Source organism: Aegilops tauschii, chromosome 3 (genome assembly GCF_002575655.3).
Source record: "Aegilops tauschii subsp. strangulata cultivar AL8/78 chromosome 3, Aet v6.0, whole genome shotgun sequence".
NCBI classification, from domain to species: domain Eukaryota; kingdom Viridiplantae; phylum Streptophyta; class Magnoliopsida; order Poales; family Poaceae; genus Aegilops; species Aegilops tauschii.
The window spans coordinates 329,785,470-329,807,696 of record NC_053037.3 but is presented as its reverse complement, the minus strand read 5'-3'; the positions used below and the strand labels follow the sequence as shown (position 1 = coordinate 329,807,696).

The 22,227-nt window shown below is 43.8% G+C and overlaps 1 protein-coding gene across 4 annotated transcripts; it reads left to right on the top strand.

The window, feature by feature from the left end:
• The first annotated feature begins 11,433 nt into the window (after positions 1 to 11,433).
• LOC109757732 (uncharacterized) lies at positions 11,434 to 21,144 on the top strand. 4 transcript variants are annotated; one of them, XR_002231653.2, is made up of 9 exons: positions 11,434 to 11,692; positions 11,790 to 11,892; positions 18,088 to 18,185; positions 18,262 to 18,392; positions 18,485 to 18,593; positions 19,089 to 19,280; positions 19,366 to 19,502; positions 19,858 to 20,246; positions 20,433 to 21,144. XR_002231653.2 is itself a non-coding variant. In XM_020316593.3 (8 exons), the coding sequence occupies exons 1-8, from the start codon at positions 11,525 to 11,527 to the stop codon at positions 20,132 to 20,134; spliced, it is 1,215 nt and encodes a 404-aa protein (XP_020172182.1). In that variant the 5' UTR covers positions 11,434 to 11,524; the 3' UTR covers positions 20,135 to 20,388. The 4 variants fall into 4 exon arrangements, 1 of the variants encoding a protein (XP_020172182.1); XR_002231650.3 differs by having other exon boundaries at positions 19,858 to 20,303; positions 20,433 to 20,658; XR_006672190.2 differs by having other exon boundaries at positions 19,858 to 20,344; positions 20,433 to 20,658.
• The last annotated feature ends 1,083 nt before the right edge of the window (positions 21,145 to 22,227 follow it).

Sequence of the window (22,227 nt, the reverse complement as noted above, 5' to 3'; positions counted from 1 at the left end):
GGGTATGGGTATGGTATTGCTCTACCCGCCCCATACCCTACCCATTGCCATCCTTATACAGGTTACACAAGCTGAGCAAAATCAGAGGCATAATTTGTTCCATACAAAGGGAGTTGTGAAGGAACGTTCTGTTCGCGTCATCATAGATGCAGGGAGCTGCAACAACTTGGCTAGCATGGAGAGGGTGGAGAAGCTATCTCTCACCACATCCACATCCTTACTATATCCAGTGGTTCAACAACAGCGACAAGGTTAAGGTAATACGTACTGTTCGTGTGCATTTTAGTATTTCTACATATGCTGATTATGTTGATTGTGATGTGGTACCCATGCAAGCATGTTCCTTATTACTTGGTAGACCATGGCAATTTGATAAAAAATCTGTACACCATGGTAGAAACAATCAGTATACTCTTGTTCATAAGGATAAACATATTACTTTGCTTCCTATGACTCCTAATTCTATTTTGAAAGATGATAATAATCGAGCTAGTAAAGCAAAACATGAGCAAAATAAGAGTGAAATCAGATTGTGGCAAAAGAATTTGAGAAACAAATGAAGCCTAATAACAAACCATCATCTCATGTTGCTTCTGAAATTAAATTGAAAAGTGGATGTTTACTTGCCACCAAATCTGATATTGATGATCGAGATTTCAGCAAATCTGTTTGCTATGCTTTTGTGTGCAAAGAGGCATTATTTTCATTTGAGGACGTGCCTTCCTCTTTGCCTCCTGCTGTCACTAACATTTTGCAGGAGTTTGCTGATGTCTTTCCACAAGACGTGCCACCGGGATTACCACCTATTCGAGGGATTGAGCATCAGATTGGCTTAATTCCTGGTGCATCGCTACCTAACCGTGCACCGTACTGTACCAATCCAGAGGAGACGAAGGAGATTATGCATCAAGTACAGGAGCTGCTTGACAAAGGTTATATACGTGAATCCCTTAGTCCTTGTGTTGTTCCTATTATTCTAGTGCCAAAAAAGGATGGTACATCGTGTATGTGTGTTGATTGTAGAGGCATTAATAATATTACTATTCGTTATCGTCATCCTATTCCTAGGCTAGATGATATGCTTGATGAATTGAGTGGCTCTACAATATTCTCCAAAGTTGATTTGCGTAGTGGATACCATCATCTTATGAAATTGGGAGATGAATGGAAAACAACATTTAAAACTAAGTTTGGATTATATGAGTGGTTAGTCATGCCTTTTGGGTTAACTAATGCACCTAGTACTTTCATTGGACAATTTGTGGTAGTCTATTTTGATGATATACTGATTTATAGCAGATCTTTGGAGGAACATTTGGAACATTTACGTGTTGTTTTTATTGCTCTACGTGATGCACGTTTGTTTGGTAACCTTGGGAAGTGCACCTTTTGCACCGACCGAGTATCTTTTCTTGGCTATGTTGTTACTCCGCAGGGAATCGAAGTTGATAAAGCCAAGATTGAAGCTATTGAGAGTTGGCTGTAGCCCAAAACGGTCACACAAGTGAGGAGTTTTCTTGGCCTCGCTGGTTTCTATAGGCGTTTTGTGAGAGATTTCAGGACCATTGCTGCACCTCTCAATGAGCTCACAAAGAAGGATGTGCCTTTTGTTTGGGGTACTGCACAGGAAGAAGCCTTCACGGTATTGAAAGATAAGTTGACACATGCTCCTTTACTCCAACTTCCTAATTTTAATAAGACTTTTGAGCTTGAATGTGATGCTAGTGGAATTGGATTAGGAGGTGTGTTATTACAAGATGGCAAACCTGTTGCATACCTTTTTGAAAAATTAATTGGGCCTAGTCTGAACTATTCTACTTATGATAAAGAATTATATGCTCTTGTTCGGACATTAGAAACATGGCAACATTATTTATGGCCCAAAGAATTTGTTATACATTCTGATCATGAATCTTTGAAACATATTAGAAGTCAAGCAAAACTGAACCCTAGACATGCTAAATGGGTTGAATTCATTGAGACTTTCCCTTATGTCATTAAACACAAAAAGGGTAAAGCAAATGTTGTTGCTGATGCATTGTCTCGTCGTTATACTATGCTTTCACAACTTGACTTTAAAATATTTGGTTTGGAGACCATCAAAGATCAATATGTGCATGATGCTGAATTTAAAGATGTATTGCTGAATTGTAAAGAAGGGGGAACATGGAACAAGTTCGTCATTAACGATGGATTTGTGTTTCGTGCTAACAAGCTATGCATTCCAGCTAGCTTCGTTCGTCTTTTATTGTTGCAGGAGGCGCATGGAGGAGTATTAATGGGACATTTTGGCGTGAAGAAGATGGGGGATGTACTTGCTACACATTTCTTTTGGCCAAAGATGAGACGGGATGTTGAGCGCTTTGTTGCTCGCTGCACTAAATGTCAAAAAGCTAAGTCACGACTCAATCCTCATGGTTTATATATGCCTTTGCCTGTACCTAGTGTTCCATGGGAGGATATATCTATGGACTTTGTTTTGGGTTTACCTCGAACAAAGAAGGGGAGGGATAGCATATTTGTTGTCGTGGATAGATTCTCGAAAATGGCACACTTTATACCATGTCATAAAAGCGATGCTGCTGCTAATGTTGCTGATTTGTTCTTTCGTGAAATTATTCGCTTGCATGGTGTGCCAAATACTATTATTTTAGATCGTGATACTAAATTTCTTAGTCACTTTTGGAGATGTTTATGGGCTAAGTTGGGGACTAAACTGCTTTTTAGTACTACATGTCACCCCCAAACTGATGGACAAACTGAAGTAGTAAATAGAACATTGTCTACTATGCTTAGGGCTGTTTTGAAGAATAACAAGAAAATGTGGGAAGAATTCTTGCCTCATATTGAATTTGCTTATAATCATTCGCTGCATTGTACTACTAAGATGTGCCCTTTTAAAATTGTGTATGGTTTCCTACCTCGTGCACCTATTGATTTATTGCCTCTTCCATCTTCGGAGAAGGTTAATTTTGATGCTAAACAACGTGCTGAATTGATTTTAACAATGCATGAGTTAACTAAGGAAAACATTGAGCGTATGAATGCTAAATATAAACTTGCTGGAGATAAAGGTAGAAAACATGTTGTGTTTGCACCTGGCGATCTTGTTTGGTTACATTTGCGTAAGGATAGATTTCCTAATTTGCACAAATCAAAGCTAATGCCACGTGCTGATGGTCCTTTTAAGGTGTTACAGAAAATAAATGATAATGCATATAAACTTGAGCTGCCTGCAGATTTTGGGGTTAGTCCCACTTTTAACATTACAGATTTGAAGCCTTATTTGGGTGAGGAAGATGAGCTTCCGTTGAGGACGACTTCATTTCAAGAAGGGGAGGCCGATGAGGACATCAATACCATTGTTACACCCACAATCCCTGCTGCTATACACACTGGACCAATTACTAGAGCTCGCGCACGCCAATTGAATTACCAGGTACTTTCGTTTCTTGGTAACGATTCTAATGTTCATGAAAATATGATACTGCCTAAATTGGATAGATTTATTTTGCTGACAAATGAAGGGCCTAGCTTGGACAAGAAAGATGAACCTTGGAGCAAGTTCAAGCATGAAGATGATGGCATGCGCAAGGGGAACAAGTACAGAGTTACAAGTGACGATTCCAGGACTTTGAAGCCACCATAATGAGTGCATGAAGCCTTGGACGAAATATACAAGATGCCACGTCATAAATTTCGTCCAGAGGCTATTCTAGGTGTTGCGTCACCTTATTATTGGGCCAGGCCCATGTAATTTCGAAATATTTGATTATAGGCTGTTTTTAGAGTTTGTATATGTGGGGGAAAAAGAGTTAGGGTTGGTTTTGGACCCCTCCTCCAAGGGCCACGAAATTCCCCCCTCTTCCTCCATATATACAGCCTTTAGGGCACTGTTTAGACTTTGGGTTTTGTTTAGATTAAAAGTTCGCCATAGCTGCAACTTCGCGTACTTCGTTTGTGTTCAACGACCAGACCAAGACGTCACAGAACCCCACCTTGATCAATAAAGCTTTCATCTTATATTCGCAACATCCAGATTGCAATCTTAGTTTCTTGCTTGTTCTTCGTTTTCTTGCAAGAAATAGACCCTCGTGGTCAGGTTGATCGTGCTCCGGCGTGGTCAATAACCTCTCAGAGTTGGTTTAGCGATTGCTAAGGCGCGACGTCCTCGCACGTTCATAGTCGGGTCGTCAAAGTCTACTCCACCGAAACGATAATCACCTTCTCATCGAAAGACGGGACACCTTTGCCTCTATTAGTACGTGGACACACTCTCCCCCTCTCGTTACTATGCATCTCCTAGATAGATCTTGCATGATCGTAGGATTTTTTTTAAATTGCATGCTACATTCCCCAACACCGGGAACAATATCCAGCTCTATACAACATTGTGCATCACAAGGATGACACTATCGCCATGGTAATGCAATCATTGCCGCCAAATGTGATGTTCAGAAGAGACTTAATTGGACCCAGATTCCAATCGTGGTACATCCTGCTCCAGCGGTTGTCCACTGTGCAATTGTCACATGGGTCTGATATATTTCGATGGAACCTACATGGGAATGGACAATTCTCAGTGGAGTCTATGTATAGAGCGTTAATCCAGTCTGATGTGCCAGTTGATAATAACAAGAAGATCTGGAAGATGAAGATACTCTTAAGAATAAAATATTTGCATGGTATCTTCGTTGTGGAGTCATTCTTACTAAAGATAACCTTATTAAGAGAAATTGGCATGGAAGTCCGCAATGTGTCTGTTGTCACCATGACGAGACAATAAAACATTTGTTCTTTGAATGCAAATTGGCTCGTTCCATATGGTCAGTCATCCATATAGCTTCTGGCTTGTATGCTCCTTGTAGTGTTGCTAATGTATTTAGCAACTGGTTACATGGGATTGATCACAGATTTAGAACCCTTCTCAGGGTGGGAGCGCTTGCCTTTTTTGGTCGCTTTGGCTATGTAGAAATGATAAGATTTTTAATGATAAAAGTACTTTTCTGATGCAGGTTATCTACAGATGTATCGGGACTGTTTGTTTATGGTCCTCTCTATAACGCGTGGAAAATCAAGACCTGTTTACGGAGGTGTGTACACGATTGGAGGATACGGCGAGGGATACTTTTACCCAACATGGGTGGCAGCATGATCTTAGGATTGGCCCACCTCCCCTTTAGGCGTTATACGGACTCTACATGTTTCTTTGTGTTTCGCCTTTTTTTGTTTGTGTGAGAGGACTTTGTTTGGCTGTGTGCATCTTAGTTATGTAGAGGTTGGGTGTAATGCTTAAACCTTTTAAGTAATAAAGCGTCCCTTTTAAAAAAAACCATATAATTACGATTTTTTTCATGCATTTCTTTGCCACAGTCTTTCCACAATGACTCTGCTCGCACCCTTACCTGGATGTCTGGGACTCGTCAGTGCTCTGCCTCCATGGCTAAGTTCATAGAGATCATTCTGTATCTGTTCTTTGAAGAGGAGAATGAAGACTTTGGTCGTGTCCGCGAGTCTGGGCAGCGTCACAAGGATGAGATTGCTTTTGCCTACAAACAAGAGAAGTCATTTGTCACCGGTTCTATCAAGGGTTTGATGCCAGTGTATGATACTATGTGTCACATCCTTAGGTACACTCTCAATCCTAAGGCCGGTGACTCGCAGAATTTGAGGAGCTTTATGTTTGATGTTTTTATGTATATTTATGAGAGGAAGAAAGTAGATGTTATGGACTTCATGTTTTATGAGCTACGTTAGTGTGTCCAGGAGAACAAATCTTTGATCTATGCTCCGTTCATCCAGGCATTGATTGGGTCTGTCTACTGATAAGTTTCCAATGTATCTATAATTTTTTATTATTTCATGCTATTATATTATCAATCTTGGATACTTTATATGCTATTTTATATCATTTTTTGGGACTAACCTATTAACCTAGTGCCTAGTGCTAGTTCCTGTTTTTTGCTTGTTTTTGGCTTTTCAAAAAATCAATACCAAACGAAGTCCAAACACAATGAAACTTTACGGTAATTTTCTCTGGACCAGAAGGGACCCTAAAAGGTTCGGTAGGAGACCAGAAGAGCTATGAGAGAGCCACGAGCTCATAGGGCGCGCCCTGGGGGGTAGGGCACGCTCCCTGAGCTTGTGGGCCCCACGCAACTCCATTTGACCTAATTCCACATATATTCCCAAACCAACAGATAACCACCCGAAACACTTATTTCGCCGCCGCAAGCTTTTGTTCTTCCGCGATACCATCTGGAGGCCTTTTCCGAAAGACACTCTGCACACAAAAGAAAAATATATGGTGATAACGGGTCCCCTTTGATGGAGCCCTATCGTAGGAGTAAATCCTTGTGTTTCTTGGTCATTATACCTCACTTTGTACTTCACAGAAGAGACACACGCCATAATGATATCAATGAACTTGATGTGAAAACCCAACCTTTCCATCATTCTATACAGAAAACCTCAATTCAATCCTATCATAAGCTTTGTGCATATCAAGTTTCACAGCACAATATCCCACTTTCCCCTTCTTCTTTTTTAATGGTATGCATGCATTCATAGGCCAACAAAATATTATCAATAATAATCCTTCCTGGGACGACGGCACTCTGCACTGGTGATATAATTTCATGAAGACAGACCTTTAAAGGAGATGCCAACATCTTCGAAATCACCTTGTACAACACATTACATAGGCTGATGGGCCTATATTGAGTGATTCTCTCCGGGTTGTCAACCTTAGGAATCAACACTATAACCGTATCATTCCATCCATCCGGGATAAATGAAGGAAATATGCCCTAGAGGCAATAATAAAGTTGTTATTTATATTTCCTTATATCATGATAAATGTTTATTATTCATGCTAGAATTGTATTAACCGGAAACTTGATACATGTGCGAATACATAGACAAAACAAAGTGTCCCTAGTATGCCTCTACTTGACTAGTTCGTTAATCAAAGATGGTTAAGTTTTCTGACCATAGACATGTGTTGTCATTTGATGAACATGATCACGTCATTAGGAGAATGATGTGATGGACAAGACCCATTCGTTAGCTTAGCATAATGATCATTAAGTTTTATTACTATTGCTTTCTTCATGACTTATACATATTCCTTTGACTATGAGATTATGTAACTCCCGAATACCGAAGGAACACCTTGTGTGCTACCAAACGTCACAACGTAACTGTGTGATTATAAAGATGCTCTATAGGTGTCTCCGAAGGTGTTTGTTGGGTTGGCATAGATCGAGATTAGGATTTGTCATTCCGAGTATCGGAGAGGTATCTCTGGGCCCTCTCGGTAATGCACATCATGATAAGCCTTGCAAGCAATGTGACTAATGAGTTAGTTACGGGATGATGCATTACGGAACGAGTAAAGAGACTTGCCGGTAACGAGATTGAACTAGGTATAATGATACCGACGATCGAATCTCGGGCAAGTAACATACCGATGACAAAGGGAATAACATATGTTGTTATTGCGGTTTGACCGATAAAGATCTTCGTAGAATATGTAGGAACCAATATGAGCATCCAGGTTCCGCTATTGGTTATTGGCCGGAGATGTGTCTCGGTCATGTCTACATAGTTCTCGAACCCGTAGGGTCCGCACGCTTAACGTTCGATGATGATTTATATTATGAGTTATGTGTTTTGGTGATCGAAGATTGTTCGGAGTCCCGGATGATATCACGGACATGACCAGGAGTCTAGAAATGGTCGAGATGTAAATATTGATATATTGGAAGATGGTATTCGGACACCGGAATGGTTTCGGAGTGGTTCGGGTATTTTTCGGAGTACTGAGGGGTTACCGGAACCCCCCGGGGAAAGTAATGGGCCTACATGGGCCATAGGGGAGAGGGGAGGCGGCCCACAAGGGGTGGCCGCGCCACCTCCCACGGGGAGTCCGAATTGGACTAGGGGAGGGGCGCACCCCCTTTCCTTCTCCTCTTCCCTCTCCCTTCCCCTTTCCCCCTCCGTAAGAAAGGAAGGGGGGCCGAATAGGACTTGGAGTCCTATTCGGTTTCCCCCCATGGCGTGCCCCTCTAGGCCGACGGCCTCCTCCCCTCCTCCTTTATATACGGGGGCAGGGGCACCCCATAGCACAACAGTTGTTCTCATAGCCGTGTGCGGTGCCCCCTCCACAGTTTACTCCTCCAGTCATAGCATCGTAGTGCTTAGGCGAAGCCCTGTGCGGATCACTTCACCATCACCGTCACCACACCGTCGTGCTGATGAAACTCTCCCTTGACCCTCTGCTGGATCAAGAGTTCGAGGGACGTATCGAGCTGAATGTGTGCTGGACTCGGAGGTGCCGTACGTTCGGTACTAGATCGGTTGGATTGTGAAGACGTTTGACTACATCAACCGCGTTAACCTAACGCTTCTGCTTTCGGTGTACGAGGGTACGTGGACACACTCTTCCCCTCTCATTGCTATGCATCTCCTAGATAGATCTTGCGTGATCGTAGGAATTTTTTTGAAATTACATGCTACGTTCCCAACAATAAATTTGTTGTTAATAGCATCCAGGACCTCCATAGTTAAAACATCACCTAGAATATGCCAGCATTTCTTAAAGAAGATGGCGTGGAGGCCGTTCGTACCTGGCGCCTTCATATCCCCTATGGAGAACAAAGCCTTTCTTACATCCTCAGCACAAAAAGGCTTAAGCAACGCCTCATTCATTTCATTGGTCACTCTGGACTGCACCTTGTCCATGAAAAGCAAAGTCCGGCTCCTCTATTTCAGTGGAGAAAAGGCCTGCAAAGTATTGCGATACATGTGGATTTAGGTAAGCAGTACCTTCCAGCCAGGTATCATGGTCATCCTTCGGTTTTGTTATACGATTACGTATCCTTCGAGCAGAGGCAAAATTTTGAAAGTAAGATGTGTTTTTGTCTCCAAACATAAGCCAGCTTAACCGACTACGCTAGGCCCAGTGAATCTCCTCCATTTCAAGCAGATTTTCTAGTTCATTTGCTAGTTCATTCTGTCGTTTCATATTTTCCTGGGATAACACATCTCTAGCAACAGTTTCCAATTCCCGCTGCACTTGTTTAATCTTTTTTGGTGACTTCTTCAGTACAGCTTTGTCCCACATATGGAGCTCCTCGTGCACCACAACAAGTCATTCCGCAAGTCCAACATTACCCCCATTTTGTTCAGATGATGAGCACGCCTGTTCTACCACCTCGCAGAATTTATCTTCTTTCAACCATCGAGCTTCGAAGCGGAGAACAACTTGACCCACCGTCTCATGATTAATTTCCTCATGCAGAGACATTAAAATCGGCCTATGGTCAGACTTGTAGTAGTCCAGGTGCTAGAGGATGGCTCCTGGAAACATGGTGTTCCACCCCTCGCTCATCAACGCACGATCAAACCTCTCCCATATTAGTGCCCTATGCCAAGTAAATTTGTCACCAACAAACCCATGATCAGAAAGATTACAGTCAATCAAGGCTTCCCTAAACGCCCGCATAAAATGAGTTGGTTTGTCGTTCCCTCCTTCTTTCTCAAACAAGAACATAATCTCATTCAAATTCCCAATCACCATCGAAGGCATATCAGCTACTGCCTTGAGTTCTCTCAACCAACTCCAAGTAAGGTGCTTATCATTCCATTTTGGTTCTCCATAATAACCTGTTAACCTCCAATAATTTTCAGCACCGCTCCCAACAAACACATCAACATCAGATTTATCTCTTAAAGTTACAGCTACCTCCTTCCACATCATCATTAATCCACCCTTCCCGCCATCACTGCGGACTACAATCTTATGGTCCATTTTTTCCTGACGACGAAGACATTCAACACGATATTCATCTAAGTGCGTCTCCATGAGAAACATCACATCCGGACTCCTACGCTTCTGAACATTCAAGAAGCGACCGAATTGCCGTGACTTGCTGCAAACCGCGACAATTCTAGCTCAAAATTTTCATTGCTTCCAGACAGCCTCAAGCTCTGAGGCCGCCGATATCAAAATGTTATTGCCATCATCCCCTATACGTGTACACTTAGGGGGTTGGGATTTACCCCGTGTACTCTCACCAGGTGTAGTATTTTCAGAAGTATTCGTGAGCTGGAGCTGTCCCACGACCGCGGCTACTCTTCCTGATGGTTCTACCAGAGTCGAAGATCCCGCTGGCGCAATTTCAAAGTTCAGCGTCTTCCTACTCAACGGATCTTTGTCTGTCATCTCCTCATCGGTGCTCTCTTTTGCCACTGCAGTACCATCTGCATTTCTTTGGACTTGATTATGATGCCAGGTGGTGTGCATGTGGAACTCTCCACCCTTCCCCATTGATCTTCCACCACCTCCTCGACCCCTACCTCTAGCAGGGGCACGAACAACACTTGTCGCTCGGCCACCACGTCCACGGCCTCTTCTAGTTCCTCCATCTGCCAGGATGAAGCCCCCCCATTCTAGCTTTGATTCATCATGTTCACCAGTACCACACTCTTCATGCCAATGCCCCAGCAAACCGCAGTTCCCATAGAAAGTAGGTAATTTATCATATTGGACTTGATACCATACGTGCTTCGTTGCTTTAGTGATTGACACAAACTAGAACAACTTTTTAGTCACATCAATTTTTACCCGAACCCTGACAAATTCTCATACATAACCCGCTAGGAGCTTTATCTGAAGAGCCAGAATTTTCCCCATAGGACGACACATCCCCCGTATCACCACATCATGCAACAGATTATCAGGGAGGCGTAGAACACTTGCCCACACCGCTATCTGGTTTAAGACCACCGATCTAGGGTCTTCAAACCCATCATATTCCTCCAGAATAACAACTTGATACCTGAAAAGCCAGGGGGCCATGGTCATCGCCTTGTTCCAGCCAGCGAGACAACCGAATTGTACATCGAATAGGTTTTCCTGAACCCTCCTCCAAACCACCTCTCTCGTTGGATTCCAGGCCGATCTCATATCTGAATAGAGGGTTGTAGGACTAAACCCTCTGGTCGTGTGAACCCTAGCAATCGCTAACCATTTGATCACTGCTGGAGGCTCAACGATCTCCTCTTCCCACACAACCCCGTCTCCCTCTTGTTCATGCAGGTTCAACCGATCTAGCAGTTTTTTCACGCGCTCCTTCCTCAACGTGCTCCCCGAGCCGCCCATGCCTTCCATCGTCATAAGAGAGCGTCCTTGCAAACCCTGATCCACCCCTTACCAATCCATGGAGACGATCACCCGGGCGGAGACTGAGGTGTTGGGGGATTGACGAAGGATAGGTAAAAACTCTCGGCGGCACGCCGGAGGATAAAGTAACCCTAGATTTTTCGCTAGGGGAAAAAAACTGCGATTCTATTATTTTGATGACATTTTTAGTTGTGTATGGGGTGGTGTCACCCCCACGCAACTAAAAAATATGGCATCAAGATCGTTTGAAATGCAACGTGTGTCCAGCCTCCAGCGTCAGATAAGAGGGTCCAAAGGAAAATCCCTCCGCGGAACCATACCAAACCAACAATTCCTATGGCGGCGCTGCCTCTTCTCCGGTGGGGCGCCTCCTCCCTCCACGCCCACTTCTCCCCTACCCCGCCGCGACGCCTCTTCTCCGCTCTCCGACAGCCCCCTGCCGCCGGCCGCTACGAGCCAGGCTCCAGGGTCATGCTTAAGGGGATGGACTACCCAGAGCTCGAGGTAAGAGCCCGCTCTCAGTCTTCAAGTTTCGTAGATTCGTCTGTCAGCCATTGGCCTACCCTTGTGTTCGAGCTGATTTTGCCGCGGGTTTCCTCAGAAATGGGTGCAGTCGCAAGGATTCCGACCGGGACAGGCCATGATGCTGTGGAAATGCCTCTACGGGAACAACGTCTGGGCGCATTGCCACGACGAGCTGGCTGGTAGGTTTGAGTTTTTTTTTTCTTCCCGTGAATTATCGTCGGCACTTGAGAAATGCGGGGCCTGGTGCGAAATCTGAAGCTCAGTCCGACAAATGATACCACAATTTTCTCCAAGAATAATGTCTTGCTCAAAACTTGAGATACACAGCTGCTAGCCTATTTTTTACTTGAAACGTGCCTCCTTCAGTTCTTCTAGCATTCCTAGATACAAAATCTTCAACTGGGTTTTTGTAAGAAATATTGTTGGAAACGTAGTTTCCAAGTGCTATCATAGCTAATGCTATTATTTTCCTTGTGGGGATATCTGTCATATGCACTTTCTTGTGCTATTTACAATGCATAAAAAACAACAGTTTGAACATCCGTAAGCATACACTCTGACTTTATTAAGTTCTTGCTAACTAAATTGACTGCAGAAACTACTTCATGCCGGATGATTATTTTCACAAAAAAGTTCAAAATCACCAAGTTCGTTATCCATGAAAGATTTAGGTTAAGTACTAGTTTTTGAATCACTATTCTCTACTCCCTCCGTCCCATAATATAAGAGCGTTTTTCACACTAGTGTAGTGTCAAAAACGCTCTTATATTATGGGACGGAGGGAGTATTACTTAACTGTTGTTTAAGAGGATTTCTATTGCTTCATCTACGATACATAATTACTGTTAGAATCTTGTCATCTACCAAAGAGATGCATGCATGAAAGAGCAAGTAGTCAATTTGAGTTTGGTAAATGTGTTAGGATAATCCTTATGTCCGCCATTAGCAGCTTTTTTAGGATATTTATGTCTTAGGTGACTTGTAGTTAAGGAAGATTAGATAAGCTGAGCTGTAGTTTCCATATCTAGCTAGGTATGAGCTGTCAGGGGCGGATCCAGGAATTCAACATTGGGTGTTCAATTTTTTTTCACCCTAGCAGAGAAGCCAATTGGTTCATGGCAATACAAATACAAATTGTTCACAATAGCAACAATATCTCAAAAGATTAAGGGAGTTACAAAATAGAGAAGAAAATTACAACACGACCATACGCTCTGTCATGGCTTGAAAGAGAGAGATGACAACATCATCCTTCACTTGAAAAAATAATTCCCTCTCAATAAATGTAACCAAGCCATGACAGAGGTTGTTGGTCCTGTTGAAGCCAATTGCTGCACTGTTACGCTGCCATCCCTGGCGTCAACGACTGCAGCGGCCGCCACCCCGACGCTCATCCCCACCCTCTGATTCTGATCACTATTTGGTGGGAAGTAGGGAAATTGTGAGATTGAGCTTCTTGAAGAGAAAGCTGTTCTCCAGCCTAGTATGGCAGAAGATCGATGTGACGCCTACATTCTTTCCAATCTTGGGTTTGCAGAACCAAGCATCTTCTTTGCATTTGCTTTCCTCCTGCATGGCTCATTACAGAAGAGGGAGTTGGGCACTTTGATCTAGAGATGGAACTTGAAGACCATTGGCTACATGTTTTTTTTGAAACAAGGCAAAAGACTTGCCATTTTCATTGATTAAGAAGAAGTGAGGATTGCCCAGTTAATTGACGGAAAACCGGGCTAAAACCGACATTGGCTACATGTTGGTTTTCTGTGTTCCGTTGTTCTTCGTCCAGGCCCTTCTTGTGTTTGTTGGGCCTACATTTGTTAAGGATGAAAACAGTGCACATGGAAGGAGAGTGTTTGCTAAATACTCATACAGACCGTGCTGCAGCATTCCATTCCTGTCGCTCCTCCCCACTGCCGGCAGCGGGCACGGTACTGCACGAGCGCGACTTGTCCGTGGTCTCTGCGGAAACCATGGGGAGCTTGGCGCCGGTGGCTCCCTCGCCTGGCTGTGGCTCGCCATCAGCAGTTCATCACAGAGTCGCGCCACCGCCTTGTCCCTAGGAAGAACCGCAGAAGGAACCGGCTGGCTGCTGGTGAGTCTCTCGTGTGTTCCTGCGTGGCTGCGTGGACACTGGACAGAAGTGGCTGGCTGCTGCCGACGTAATGGGCTGCTGCTGAAATGGGCCTATTGGGCCTGCAGGATAGTATTTCTGTCATATATGCCTATATATAAGAATTTTTTGGGTGTACAGCCGCATGGTGGATCCGCCTCTGACTGCCTAGGTTGGCTACTGTAGCATGGCGGTTACTGTAGCACCAACCTAAAACCTCTATATAGGAAGAGGCACCATGTGTAGAATAATGTTAGCTTGTTACTACTGATATAATCATATAAACCTACAGGGCTTCATACTAGTTCCTTGTGTGCATGTGTGAGAAAAACAGTAAGAGAGTCCTTGGTGAGAACCTGGTAGTTCTAACAACTACTATTAAACTAAGACTTACAAATCCACCGCAAAAAAAAAAAAAACTAAGACTTACAAAAAATAGCTTGCAGACAAAGAAAGGGAAAATCTTTTTTTGGGGGGTGGGGGGTTGCATTAGTACTGGCTATCCTGCACACCCTATCGATATGAGCCTGGATATATGTTGTTTTGGACTTTTCGTAGTTGCTCTGTTCATCAGTGATTTAATAATTGAGAAAGCACGGGTAGCAGAACTGTAGAAGTGTGTGAGATCCAGGTATATTCTAGCTACCCATACCACCTTCCAACCATATTTAAGTTTGTTTTAGGTGATGTACATTAATACTTTAATATGGACACAATCTATTAAGAAAGGCGTGATAGAAGATGTTTGGATGTCACAGAACATTTATAAAAAAAAGATGTATACTAGTTTTCTCTTGTGAAAAATGATGAGCAGTTGGTTAGTATCTCTAAAATTCTTTCTTTCTTTGTGGGCCATTTGTGAGTATCAGCTGTACTGTGCAAACTTATTAATCCTTTGCCATTTCGTGTTTGAAAAGGAACATTTCAGTACTGGAGCTTTCCAGCGGTCAGTTCCGGGATTCATGTGTATTTAATATATAGAAATATATACAAGAAATATAATGCGAAGAAGAAGAAAAATGAAAAAAAAAGACGAAGGGGTGGATTCTGGCCAGTTCTGGAAAACCACTCAGTATACATAGTTCCAATCCCCTGCAAATTCTACACTGGGGTCAGACTATTGGAGTTCCCCAGGAAACACACACACACAAGGTAGAAGAAGCGACATGCGCTTTGGCACGACACACAAACTGTGCCTTTTCTGCACTTCTTTTCAACACAACACAATTGATTACAAGTGCCTTTCAAAAGGGAAACATGCACACACACGGCCAAGCCACACAATGGCTTGATCCGTTCACCACCCCCCACTAGCTAGTACATGCAGCACACGTTCTGGACTAACACAGCTAACTCACATGCACATGCAGCCTACTCTCAAGGATCAACTCAACTTTACATGTAAGCCTCAAGTAACTCAACACCCTTAGAGCATCTACAGCTGGACTTGGCAAATCCGGCCCCTCAAACGCCCGCGGACGCGTCCGGGCACGTCCGCGGGCACTGACCGGGCACCCCTCAAATGTTGCGCCACACATCCACATACCGCAAATTTCGATCCTCAAATCTGTGCAATCCATGCACGTCGATCATACGATACAAACTGTCTGAATGCCAAAGTTCGAAACAAAGCAAAGCAAATCATAGTTCAACAAAACCGGACATGGCAAAATGAAATCAATGTCCGAGCGTGACGGATGGCTTCAGATCACTGGCTCGGCGCCTGCTCCGAGCGGAATGCGTCCTGCTCCAGGCGGAATGCGTCCTGCTCGTCCTGCTCCGCCTACATCCGGGCTGCTTGCTCCGACTGCATCCGGGCCGCCTCCTCCGACTGCATCCGAGCCGCAGCTGCCCTCGCCGCCTCGTACTTCCTATGGTTGTTGATCTCCATCTTCTTGTCCACAAGCCACTTCTTTGAATGCTCATCATAGAGGGTCTCGTCCGCCAACATGATCCTCGGATCATCCTGTGTCCCAAAGGGGGCGGACAGCGTAATCCGCGTAGGCGCTCGGAGGGAAGGGGTGCGGGGATCCAGGCGCGACGGAGACAGCTGCTCCACCACGTCCGAACCTCCCTGCGCCGCTGCCGCCTCCCTCTCTCGCTGTCGGCGTCGCCGCAACTTACGGGTGACGTTCTCTCCCTTGCAAGTCGCCGCCGACGACACCGCACCTCCAACAGACGAGGCGGACTGCGTCTCCGTCGCGGCGGTGTGGCCTGGGCTGGACGACATCTCCGGCGGTGGATCGGGACCGGAGGTGAGGATTGGGGGCAAGGGTGGAGGCCGGCGAGGGTCCGGGCGCAGGAATGGTTGGAGGGCGGCGGGAGGAGGAGGAAGGGATTGGTGGATTTGGTGCAATTTGGAGTGGCGTCGGACTGTCGGGTTCGACGTGGCGGGCGTGCCCGGGCGCCCCCATATCCGCCCCATATTTGGGCTGGATATGGGGGGGTGCCGGTCAGCCCGGGCGTTTGAGGGCCGTTTGAGAGGCCCGTCTGGGTAAAAAAATCGTGACCGGGCAGTGACCGGGCGGCCTGCCCGGGTGTTTGAGACGGGTTTGAGGGGTCAGGTTGTAGATGCTCTTAGAACTAGTCTTTTGGCTTGCCAACGGACATATCCTCATGCTCTATTAGCTACATGCACTGGCTAGTTATCAGGCCACTAATGCACATGCCTTTTGAGTTTTGACTAAGTAATCATGTAACACATGCATACATGCAAACATCTCCTGGCTCGCTGGTCTGCTCACTCGCGCACTCGCCTCTGTGCTATTGTTCCGGCTGCTACGCCATGTCATCAAGCATGTAGACATTCGCACCTAGCTCACTATGAAAATCTATGGCAACAATTGCATACAATACAAAATAAACATGAGACTAGAATTTTACAACAAAATCGGCCTTTGTTGGCGTTAACCTTTCACCCCCTCTGTGGGATGCTGTACTGAACTATTCTCCTTTTCAATGAAATGAAACGCAAAATTTTTTTTGCGTTTTCTCAGAGAAAAAAAGAATTTTACAACAAACAAGGTTAATGCCAACAAAGAGCGAATGCAAAGCCACAGAACAATAGAATGAACTAGTCAGTATAGGACAAAAATCACAGAACTAAAACGACCGCCTCTCTTTTACATTCACAGCAACTGCCAAAAAGAGATAACATGAACACCAACAGAACTACTCAACCTAACTGTGACCACGGACATTACTACCAAACATCTCTACTCAGAGGATGAGTCTGTGAATCAATTCCCCATCCAAGTCTTAGATGGAATATCTCAGTGGCCATCACGGCCAGTAGTCTTGGCAAGCCCAGAATGCATTGTAATGAGCAACAATACAGACTATACCAAGTGGTATCATAAGGATATTTTCTTTTATAACTCGCATCACTATGAGCCTTCCAAATAGTCCAAATCACAGCACCTATCCCCACAGCAACTAGAATTCTAGAACAGCAGTGAAAGATTTACACCAGCTAGGTAATTCATCAAAACTAGAGGGACATGACTTTAAATCAAGCACAGCACACTACATTCCTGTTGTGAACCTTGATTCACAATGGGATAACTACCATGCTGAAGATAGCCAGACGTCATGGCTCCGAGGGATTGGGTAGGCATATGTCTAGACTTTAGAGGAGATTGTTTGTTCTTGCTTGCCTTAGACGTGGATACATGTCATCCTAATAGGCTAATACGATTGGACTTATATATATTTTTATACAATTGGACTCTTTCCCTATCCTATGCTCCCCTAATGGACTCTTCGGACACTTCTCTCTCATGGACTCCTCCCATGCTGGTACTCTTGCCTCGATACTGTGGACCCATGTGCACAACAATTACACACATACTTTGCCACACTACACTCGTATATATACAATAAAAAAAACTATGCCGAGCGACAGCTGCAAACCAACCATGCATCCACCTTGAAGATGTCATTGTCATTTTCAGGAAAGAAAAAAAAGAAGAATAAGATAGCAGATGCCAGAGGGTATTTCACTATCAACTAGTATTTTTTCCTCAGTAGGAAAACCCACTAACTGTACAAGTAGATGTAGCTTTGAATGTGATAATTCTGTTGGCTCCATATCTCACTACCTCGACACCATTTACATTTTTGGGGTTTGTTCTCGTGCTTGAAATTAAACTTGTCAAATTGGGCATTTACTCATGTTTCTTTTCTTTGGTACAATATTTTTGCCCTATGTTCCGTTGTTAGTATCTGGTTTAATGGATTCAGTTACACCGCCTCTAATCTTCAGGCTTGAACAAGGACTTGAGGAAAATGATAAGTGATCATGCTGATCTGAAGGCATTAACTATTAAAGACATTATTACTGCATCAGATGGAACCCGAAAGGTAGCTCTTTCACTGTCACTGATATCTCTGTAATGTTCTCAGAACATGATTGATTTTGGAACACAGAATGTTACAGATACTGTTCTCTCTTGAAGATGCCTCAGTGATTGAAACAGTTGTCATTCCTAGCGCCAGGGGCCGGACAACGGTCTGTGTTTCAAGTCAAGTGGGCTGTGCCATGAATTGTCAGTTTTGCTTCACTGGGAGGTCTGTCGACATTCTTTGTATAGCATTTGTCTTTCTATGATTTTGTAGTAACTATTTCATATTTTCTTTTATATTTCTTTTGGGCGCTGAAGGATGGGTTTGAGAAAGCATTTGTCTACAGCTGAGATAGTTGAGCAGGCTGTGTTTGCTCGTAAGCTATTTTCAGATGAATTTGGTACTATTACAAATGTTGTATTTATGGTAAGCATTCTTTTCATGGTAACTAATAACACTAACTCTAATATGGTGTTTAACTGAGCATATGACTGGAATTAGTAGTTTTATCCTGAATGTGTATCTTGCTTTTGCATGCCACTTTTCTTGAATTGCTACAAAACCACCCTTTGTGTTTTATTTCTTGGAACTGCAACCGGCATGTTAGATATATTTCCCCTACTTAGCACTGTTCCTGATAGCATCTGTATTCAATGACACCAGTATTCATTACTGTTGAAATTGTGGGCCTAACGTTATGGCTTCCTTTATCATAGTTTTGTCCTTTCGGAGTTCCACGTTTATAAGTTTAGACTCTAGCGATCGCAATGTCATGGAAGCCTTCATGTAAAAAAAAAAATCGTGGAAGCCTTGGTATGCATTATTCACCAGTATCCGTATAGTATTAATGCTGTTGCATTTTTTAATAAGATGTGATCACCTTTTCCACAACAATCTTCCATTAATCTCTAATTTGTACAGGGCATGGGCGAGCCGTTGCACAATGTAGATAACGTAATAAAAGCATCATCTATAATGGTTGATGAGCAGGGTCTTCAGTTTAGTCCTCGCAAGGTTACTGTATCCACAAGTGGTCTCGTTCCAGAGATAAAACGCTTCCTCAATGAATCCAATTGCGATCTGGCCGTGAGTCTTAATGCAACAACTGATGAGGTGAAATTCAAATTTGGTTATTCTATTGTGGTCAAACAGTTTGACACTATTATGCTATGCTGTATATACTAACTTCCCCTTCCAGGTTAGGGATTGGATAATGCCCATTAACAGAAGGTACAATCTTAGCACGCTTCTTGGCACTTTAAGGGAGGAACTTCGTTTGAGACCTAAGTCCATAGTGCTATTTGAATACGTCATGCTTGCTGGAGTGAATGACAGGTCAGGAATCTTGGGTTGAATAAGACTGTACTTTCTCGTTGTTGTCATCTCAATGATTCTTCTTAGAAGAGCTTACATCTGGTGATATTTTTACTTGGGACATGGATATAGCAACATTTGCAAACGGGTGTTTTTCTTTCCAGAACAACTCAATTTTTAATTGCTTCATGCATATGGGCCAAATGAGTAAATGGCGATCTATACAGTATAGAATATAGTTGACATTGTTGTTGTAACACGTTTCTCATAGGCAAATTAAATCTTCCAGTCTGTAAGTAATTTTTTTAAAGACCTTACAGCAAAATGATTTACCCCTTGAACCCTGAACTATTTTTTGGATTTACTATGCTCGCAGTGTGGATGATGCGAAGAGGCTTACAGAGCTGGTTCGTGGTATTGCCTGCAAGATCAACCTCATCTCTTTCAACCCCCATAGTGGGTCCCAATTCAAGCCGACGCCCGATGAGAAAATTATCGAGTTCCGCAACATGTTAATCCAGTCCGGCCTTACCGTTATGGTGCGGCTAAGCAGAGGCGATGACCAGATGGCTGCCTGCGGGCAGCTAGGAGCGGCTGGTGACTATCAGCTACCGCTGCTCCGTGTTCCTGAGAAATTTCAGGTCGCCTTATGAAGCTAAATACGTAGTGCTCGTACAGTAGTAAAACAGGTGCCTGGGAACAACTTCAGGAAGACATGGCAGTAATATGCGTGTAATGAGGATAAAACCACGCTGATTCTTTCAGGTCAATCATCTTTCTGAGCCAGCCTTACGACCGTCGAGCATTTTCTGAATTTTGATGGCAAGTGCTGAACAGTTGATCTGTGGTGATTGTAACCCAATGTTGTGATTAATATACATCTCTCGTCTTCTTGCAGAAATAAAAACATTTGGTCAGCAAAGAACTTGAATTTTTTTTTGTTTGATGCAGGGACGGCTAGGTATCAAATAAAGACGACGCGAACCTCTGGATGGGCATGCTCCAAGCAACTTTGAGTAGACGCATGACATCCGGGCATCTGGCATAGCTTCTGACGCGGTCTGAGTCGCCAAAGTCGATTCTGTTGCAGGTAGTAGTTCCAAAAGACTCGAATCTACTCAGCTATTGCTGGTCATGTTGGATTAGATGATGCAGGAATGACAGAAAGACAAGAAAAGGGACTACGTGCATGCTTTCCCTTGCTTGAGATACCTTAACCATTAAGGTGCGCCAGCACCTGACCACCCTACTTAGAAAAGAAAAGGAAAAAAAAAGGCAAAGTGGTCTAACACAAGCCCCACCAACCAATGCGCCTTCTTTCCAAAAGCAATTGCATTACAAGACCGCACCCATGGGGATTTGGGCGCCTTTGCCACTAATCTGCTGCCAAAATGGAGTAGCGGCCTACACCTGCTTCCTTGTTTTAGTGTAGATAGAAGATTGCTTGCTTGGATTTTGACATCCCAGAAAACAAAAGACAAAGGGATTCTACGGCTGATGTTTTTCTAAAAGGTCTTTGTTTTGTTTGGTTTAATATTTTTTCGAGAGGCTTGAGCCAGATTCTGATGGCAATCTCTGATGTAATCAACGGATTTATTAGCGCCGTAGCAGCGAGGCTTGCTTAGGAATCTTGATGACTGGGCTGTCGCATTCTGTCGTCAAATCCACGCTTTGGATTGGTTCTTTTCTTCTACCTTCAGCGTACCGTGTGTCCTGGCCTTTTCAAGGGGCCCGTCTGAAACATCCGCTATTAAATGCTGATTCACATGGCACCCGCTTCGTTTATATATATTCGTTCTTAGAACAATCGCTGCTCTGGCATAAAACCAAAAAGGAATTCCTAACAATATTTTCAGTGATGCAGGAGTAGTTTTCAACATCATGTTGGTGTCTCTAGAGATAAATGTACGTAGTTTTCAAGATGCATAACGTATATGTCAAGGCAATAACAGCAACCGATTGACAACTGTTCTCTTCTCTCTTCCCGACGTGTCTCCATAGCCGTCACAAGCCCATGACATGATGAAAAGCTGGATCTTGGTCGTGCTTAGTTTTCTAGACAACCTCCCGACCCACCTTACTGGTTATTCGTATCCTATCAAATAAGCGGCAAACCAGGAAACAATCATACTGAGACATTATTGACCTCTAATTTGTATCTGTCAGAGATAGTTCCAAGCTGCCTACCGATGAACATGACATGGCAATTGCTTAGGATAACAACACATAATAATTTACTATCATGCCCGCCAAGCTAAGTGTGTTGAATAAGCACGGCGCCTTGTCGCTACCTAGCTAGATCCAAATTCCAATTATCCAACCCTACACAAATCTGATCAATTACCACTCAACTTGCATTTTTTTAGAGAAATTTTCAATCTATCCATCAATCATCGGCAGTACAAAGAACACTAGAGGTAATGAAAACAAACATGTCCATGGATCACCTAGCGACGACTACAAGCATTAGAGCGAGCTAAAGGCGTGCTACCGTCATCGCCACTCCCTAATCGAAGTCGGACAAACCTTGTTGTAGTAGACGGTCGGAAAGTCGTCGTGCTAAGGCCCTAAAGGACCAGCGCACCAAACCAACAATCATCGTCAATGAAGAAAGTTGCAGATCGGAAAGATTAAACCTGTAACCACACGAACGAAGACGAACCGGATCCAAATAGATCCACTGAAGACTAGGACCAACCGAATCCCGTAGATCCGACGGAGACTCACCTACACATATCCTCCTTCG

What these genes read in the sequence shown, in the direction of transcription:
- LOC109757732 (XM_020316593.3), top strand. Translation starts at nt 11,525, where the DNA reads ATGGCGGCGCTGCCTCTTCTCCGGTGGGGCGCCTCCTCCCTCCACGCC. An exon ending in CAGTTTTGCTTCACTGGGAG is followed by an intron (nt 18,393 to 18,484) that starts GTCTGTCGACAT and finishes TGGGCGCTGAAG; the next exon opens with GATGGGTTTGAGAAAGCATT. An exon ending in TTACAAATGTTGTATTTATG is followed by an intron (nt 18,594 to 19,088) that starts GTAAGCATTCTT and finishes TAATTTGTACAG; the next exon opens with GGCATGGGCGAGCCGTTGCA.